The sequence below is a fragment of the Vulpes lagopus genome, chromosome 1 (assembly GCF_018345385.1).
Source record: "Vulpes lagopus strain Blue_001 chromosome 1, ASM1834538v1, whole genome shotgun sequence".
In the NCBI taxonomy this organism is placed as follows: domain Eukaryota; kingdom Metazoa; phylum Chordata; class Mammalia; order Carnivora; family Canidae; genus Vulpes; species Vulpes lagopus.
Window position 1 is genome coordinate 70,842,111 of NC_054824.1, and position 6,856 is coordinate 70,848,966.

At 49.4% G+C, this 6,856-nt stretch overlaps 1 protein-coding gene across 1 annotated transcript; it reads left to right on the forward strand.

Annotated features, from left to right (window-relative positions):
- The first annotated feature begins 257 nt into the window (after positions 1–257).
- On the forward strand, positions 258–5,968 carry LOC121474464 (SLA class II histocompatibility antigen, DQ haplotype C beta chain-like). Its single transcript, XM_041727326.1, has 6 exons — positions 258–437; positions 1,912–2,181; positions 3,626–3,907; positions 4,408–4,518; positions 5,022–5,045; positions 5,645–5,968. Exons 1-6 carry the CDS (start codon positions 329–331, stop codon positions 5,656–5,658), a joined length of 810 nt encoding a protein of 269 aa, XP_041583260.1. The 5' UTR covers positions 258–328; the 3' UTR covers positions 5,659–5,968.
- Positions 5,969–6,856: the final 888 nt, after the last annotated feature.

A 6,856-nucleotide genomic window follows, 5' to 3' on the forward strand; every position in this document is an offset into this window, starting at 1 on the left:
AGTCATTTTCTGTTCAGTTTCTTAAACCCCTAAGGCATTCGATCTTTAGGTCTTCTATCACTAGGAGAAATCTTCACCTCAAGTGTTCATCTAGTGTAATCAGATGAAGACACAGCGCCAGGCGCTGGGCTGAGAACCTGCATAACGACTGTCTGCCCGGAGACAGGTGAGGCACTTCAGCTCCGGCGCCGATTGGTTCCCTCCCTGGGAACTCTCCAATCCTACTATGGATGGAAGCTTTCACAGATTTTTATTCTCTGAAGTGAGTACTTCAGAGCCACCAGGCAGGAGCTGTGTTGACTGCCACCTTTTTCCTCTGTTCTCAGTGATGTCTGGGAAGATGACTCTGTGCATCCCCCGAGGCTTCTGGACAGCAGCTCTGATGATGATCCTGGAGGTGCTGAGCATCCCAGGGGCTGAGGGCAGAGACTCTCCACGTAAGTGCAGGACACCTGCTCCCCAGAGCCACTGCAGTGGGGAACAGGCTCTGAAGGACCTTTTGGTGGGAGTGTGGAAGGTTCTATGATCTCAGAATATAGACTTTTATCACAGTTTCCTCTCTTTGGGGAAGGGAGCTCTGTTACATTCTCATGTCCACCTCTAAGGATGAGATGAGGACATCCCCCTCCTGTGGGCTCAGTCCTCCTAATGGGGTAGAGGAAACAAAGTGTGCATCTGCAACCACTGACGGGACAAAGTGACATTGGAGTTATTTTTGAAAGTAACAATTTGTCCAAAGAAGACACAGTAGGATTTCTTATTTCTGGGTCCCCCAAGACTTTGTCTAGGCTATGCACTATGGGATTGTATGTTGGGGAGACGCAGGGCAGCAACGGTCTCTGTCATCTTAGGCTTTGATACAAAGGACTCTATGTTCTACTGGATTCTGAGTGGAGTGCACATGGGCATGAACCCTTGGTGTATGAGTGACGCTGACTGGGTGGCCACAGACAGGGAGTCTTAACTTCAAGTCTCACTAGTTTATGGTCAGATAGTAGCTTGCGTGGCATTCGGAGACTTGAGATGATGGTGGACTGAATGTAGGAGGAAGGAGAAAGTAAAGAAGGGAAATAGCACATACTGAGGAACGGTTTCAGCGATCGGGTTAGGATCTTACTATGAGTTCTCTTGGATCTTCCTAACACCCCTATGTGTAGGTTTTATGACTTCCGTTTTACAAATTATACTTCTGATAGGAAATACTCTGTTTAGTAACCTACTCAAGCTGGTCATTGGCACAGGTTAACTGGAATCTATTTTATCTTTTTGAAAAGCCTGTTCTTTCTGTGAATAAAATGTTTCTTTCTAGGACTTGGAAGGTGTGGGTTCCTTCTAGCCCTGCAGGAGTGAGCAGACCTCACACTGCAGGGGGGTGGGTGGGGGTGACAGAAACTCAGAGTTAACCCAGGCCTTAGAAGAAAGGCCTTTTGCTGGGGACCAGTAGAATATGCTTGTCAGGAGGAAGTCGAGCTCAATTCTGGACCTTTCTGCACATTCCCTTGAACTCTGGTGCTAACGTGGACACTTGTTTGCCTCTGAGGTTCCTGGAGTCCACAGAAAATGGGGTATCTTGTGGGCACGTCCTGATCCCAGTGCAAGTCGGGATGTAGGATCCACCTGACTGCCCTGTTTAGCTCAGTTGTGAGGCTCAGGCCGGGCTCAGGGGTGCCAGGGCTTGCCCTTGGAGAGGGGTTTCCTGCCTCCCTTCCCTGGATGAAGGCAGGTCTGGAAGCTCTCGAGGAGGGCGGGCAGGCCTGGCACAGAGGGTGCTCAGGGCCGGGTTGGCAGGCATCAGAGCCCGGAGGCCTTCAGGTTTCTCGGGCCCTGGCCGGGCCCCAGATGCCTGCCAGGGCTGTGGCCGCTGCTTGGGCTGAGCGGTGGAGGCCTGACTGACCCAGCGTCTCCCCGCAGAGGATTTCGTGATCCAGTATAAGTCCCAGTGCTCTTTCACCAACGGGACGGAGCGGGTGCGGTTTCTGGCTAAACACATCTATAACCGGGAGGAGTTGGTGCGCTTCGACAGCGACGTGGGGGAGTTCCGGGCGGTCACGGAGCTCGGGCGGCCCGATGCTGAGTACTGGAACCGGCAGAAGGAGATCTTGGAGGAGAAGCGGGCAGTGGTGGACCGGGTGTGCAGACACAACTACGGGGTGGAAGAGAGCTTCACGTTGCAGCGGCGAGGTGAGCGCACCGTCCTCCCCCCGCGGGCTCCCCACCCAGGTCCCCTCGCGGGGGCCCCCGGCCCACGTGCGCACAGGGAGGCAGGGCGCGTCCCCCGCGAGGGGCCAGAGCTGGGGGACTGAGCCCGGCCCTCTGCCTTCTCAGCAGACATGGGTGGGTCCCTTCGGGGTGGGGGGAGCAGCGCTTCCGAGGCTCATGCCCCCACTCCACGCACCCCATGTCGCGCCCTGAGACCCCTTGCTTCCTCCCTCCCCACCTTTCCTAAGCGAGGCCCCTGAGCACCCCCAGCCCCGCCCCGGGCTCCTGCAGTGACCTGTCCCTGGGGCGGCAGGTGGGACGCTCAGTGAGCTGCATGCACACAGCTGGTAAGTAAGGCAGAGTCCTCACACGCCAGGTTTTGACTCTGGTTCAAATTGTTAGTCATCTTAATTCTGTTTTCCGTAATGGCTGTCACTGGGCCTGGACATTTCTGAGGCGAGGCCCTGCCTAGTGTGTGACACAGGGACGGGCAGGTCGTGTGAGTGCAAACCTTCGCGAAATTCATGAGTGAGTGCACTCAGCTGCACATCCACTTAGGCTCAAGCAAAATAGCAGAGTAAGTCAGACTTAAAAACGGACCCTATTATTATTCTTTTCTGCTTTGTTTAATGCTTTAAAGTAAACTTAGTGACTTGGATCTTACTTAATAACCTAGGATTTGTGAATGCAAAGAAGAAAGTGTTAACTAGAAATATAAACTATTTGTGAAAGGCGGTGTGAGGCAGAATTTTAATTTCTTAGAAATTCGCAACACATGTCAGTATAAAAAGAGCTGAAGTTTTGGAGTCAATCAGTGGATGCTACTCAGTTATTGAATAAGATTTGTCTCAGGTTTCCTTTGGCCTAAGCCCTGCATATCCTGTTCCCCCTGGGTCACCTCCTCAGGGCATCACCATCCACTTCAGGGGTAGACACCCTTTCTGGAAGTTAATTGTAGCCATTTAATACCTATCTATTCTAGAAAAGTACCTTACCACCCACCGTCTATATTGCGCCATTTCATTTCACAACTCACCACCTTGCATGTTAGGGATTAGCAGCCACTTTATCTGTCAGTAGGGATGGAGGGAAAGCAGTCTAGATTTATTATTTTTATTTTTGAAAATGTTATAAATAGTAGCATGTGTAATGCAGCGATCTACAATTTAAAAATGCTTCATTTTATCGATTATTATCAACAGAATAGATTTCGTAGAATGATTGCTATTATTTCTTCAGACTCTGAAAAGTAAGCTGACTCCCATGTTCATGCAAACTAATAAGGTGGCCAAGCTGAGATCCGAATCCAAGACTAGGAATCCAGAGATCTTTCCATGCTGGTACCAAGGGAGGACTTTTCTCCATGGGGAGACTTGCTGTGTAGTCTCACATCTCATTGTCTTTTCTTGTCTGTTACTCCCCTCAGTGGAACCGACAGTGACCATCTCCCCGTCCAGGACAGAGGTCCTGAACCACCACAATCTGCTGGTCTGCGCAGTGACAGATTTCTATCCAGGCCAGATCAAAGTCCGGTGGTTTCGGAATGACCAGGAGCAGACAGCTGGTGTCGTGTCCACTCCACTTATTAGGAATGGGGACTGGACCTTCCAGATCCTTGTGATGCTGGAGATGACTCCCCAGCGAGGAGATGTCTACACTTGCCATGTGGAGCACGCCAGCCTCCAGAGCCCCATCACAGTGCAGTGGTGTAAGGAGAAGTTTGTTTCCTGTCCTGATGAGCCCCACAGACAGAGGGCAGAGCTTCCTCTAGCCCATCCCATTCTATTTGTTATCCTTGATGTCACTACTGAGGTGGAAATCACAGGAGATTCGAGTACCTCTTGTCCCATGGCAGGGGCATCAGGAGAATCTTGATCTCATGGTCTTTCTAGATACTAGAGAGATCATTCTCCATACCTTGGCCCCATAACGCAGCCCTGTAGCTCTGAAGGGTTTACTGCCCTGGCTGCTGCCTGGGCCTTGGTGTTTGAGGTTATGGATGTGTCTGGAAGAGCAGGTTTCAGCCTCCCTCCTTCCCCCCACATACCCACTGTGTGCAAGGATCTAATGGTGGGTCCTTCCCTCTCCTGGGGGTGGTCAGGTTCACCAGGTACCTCCACCTCCGGTACCTGAGACAGGACTTCAGGCTTCCCAAAGGGACCCTGTGGGGTGTGGGGACAACTCTGACTCTCAGGCTCTGCTCCCCAGGGGCACAGTCTGAATCTGCTCAGAGCAAAATGCTGAGTGGCATTGGTGGCTTCGTGCTGGGGCTGATCTTCCTTGGGCTTGGCCTTATCATCCGTCACAGGAGCCAGAAAGGTAAGGCATTCTGGGGAAATGAGGGAGATGGGCTATGCCTGAGACCTTTTGTTCAGGGGGAGGGGGGGGTTGGCTCTGTCTCTAGATTAGCTCTTTCCTTCTGACTCTGAAAGGAAGGAGGCTGGGCTGGTGGTGGAAGGAGAGGGAACCACCTAGGGGGAGACTCTGGAATCTGATGTATTGGTTAAAAAGGAGCCCTACCACAGAGGTAACAGGTGGAGCATATTCTAGGGCTTCCTTGTAGTTCATCACTGGCTCCCTGGCTCCTGTCTGAAAGTTTCTTTCTGTAAGAGGGTCAGAGCATCTGCTTCCCTTCCTTCTGGTGACAGTGTCATTGATTTTGGGAGATTTTAGCTTAGGGCAGTTAAGGTCTTGGAGTGGATGAGTGGGGAGAAAGTAAAATTCAATTAAGTTGCTTATCTCACCTCCATTTTGGGTGAGGGAGAAGGTGGCTATTTGTGTAATGAGACCTTTTTTTTATTCTGTATCACTTCCTTTTGTAGGATCTCGGGAGTCTCCACCGGCAGGTACTGTTTCTGCTCTGATTCAGTGGGGTTGTAGGGACAGGTGAAAGGGGGAAGAGCATGAGGTGAGTGTACCTGGGCACAATGGTCCCAGTTCATGGCCTATTCCCTGCTACAGAGATCAAGAGTTAGGGGGGAAGATTGCCCAGTTTGTGTAGGCAGATCCAGAGTTGTTCCCTGGAACCAAGCCATAACGTTGGTGCTATCTGTCTGTGAAACTCGGAACCAGGTCCACATCTTGGGTGTTAGACACCAGGATGAGGCCCACTTTGTCTTATGTGTTGGTGGCTGCTGCCTGTGTGAATTTACATGTGAAAGGCCACTAGTGGTGCAAAGATGGTGAGTTATTATGTTTACTAAAAAGACTGACACATTTGTATATCCCCTTAAAGGACAAGAGCTGCTCCACTGCCTCCCACACATCTGTGTGCAGCTGGAGTGCCATGTTCTCTTTAGTTGGTTTCACCTTTACAGAAATATTGGGGGAGGTGATGACTACCTGCCCTGGCCCTCAGCTTTCTCTGGTGCTGCAGTGGCCCTGAGAGGAGGGGAGAGGGCTCATCTGTCAGAGTCTCCTCTGCTGATCACTCTCTTTTCTACAGGGCTCCTGCACTGATGCCTGAGGATACCGGGGATTCCATCCTTTGTAGTGTCCGTCTGTCCCTGCCCAGAATTCCCAGCTGCCTGACAGACTGTCCCCCACATAGATCAGAGTCCTACATGACTCTGAGGACTCTTGAGGATCTGGTTGTGATTCTGCTTCCTGCATTGACCTGTGTGCTCCCTGCTACAGGATCTACTCAGGCCCCAAGGGATTTTCCTGTTTCCATTCTTCTTTCACAGATTGTGCAAGAGAAGCACATTGAAGCCATTTACCTGAAGATAGAGATTTTATCATAATTAAATGTGATTATGAGTTCTCTGTACCCTGAGTCTTCTTAACTTGGTGGAGGAAGCAAACCAGTGCAGAATGAAAGGGTCAAATTGCTCCTTGAAGGGAGACCGGAGGCATCTGGGGGTGCCAAATGAAGAGCAGGCGGGGGAGATGGAGATGGAAAATCAATTAAATAGTCACGTCCTTCCTGGATATTGAGTATTGTTCAGTGCAATGGCCTAAGGAGGAGCTGGCCTTTCTTTAGGTTTGCTGAGTATTGTGCATGTAAGCTTACAGTGGAAGTTTCCTGGCATGGGTAATAGTGGCCCCCGGTGTCTCTGAAAACCACAGTGACATTTCAAATAGATCTTGGCAAGTCACACTGATCAAGGTCCATTTTTATTTTTGAAAAAGTATAACTAGCAATATAAGTACTATATTTGGTTTCACATGATAGATACCGAAGTCAAGTGTACTCTGTTTATGTTACAAGGAAGTCTGAGGTCAAGTTGATTTCAGAAGTTACTAGATCCAGACATTTAATGAGATGTTCATCTCTCTCTTTTTTTCATTATATTTCCATGTGTGCACCTATTTTTCTATGTGTCTCTCCTTGTCCCTTTAATATAATACTTGACGTATTTCTTTTATAACTGGAAGTGTGTACGTCTTAATCCTCTTGGCTTATTTTGCCTATCCTCCCATCCATCTGCCCTGTGACAACCATGAGTTTGTTCTCTGTATTTATGAGTCTGTTTCTGTTTTTCTGTGTGTTTGCTCATTTGTTTTGTTCTTTAGATTCCACACATAAGTGAAATCATATGGCATTTGTCTTTCGTTGTCTGACTTATTTCACTTAATATAATATCTTCCAGATTCATCCGTGTTGTTGCAGATGGTAAGATTGAATATTCTTATGGTAGAGTAATATTGCATTGTA

Coding starts and splice junctions, on each gene's coding strand:
- LOC121474464 (XM_041727326.1), top strand. CDS start 329: ATGTCTGGGAAGATGACTCTGTGCATCCCCCGAGGCTTCTGGACAGCA. Junction 438..1,911: donor TGAGGGCAGAGACTCTCCAC/GTAAGTGCAGGA, acceptor GTCTCCCCGCAG/AGGATTTCGTGATCCAGTAT. Junction 2,182..3,625: donor CTTCACGTTGCAGCGGCGAG/GTGAGCGCACCG, acceptor TACTCCCCTCAG/TGGAACCGACAGTGACCATC.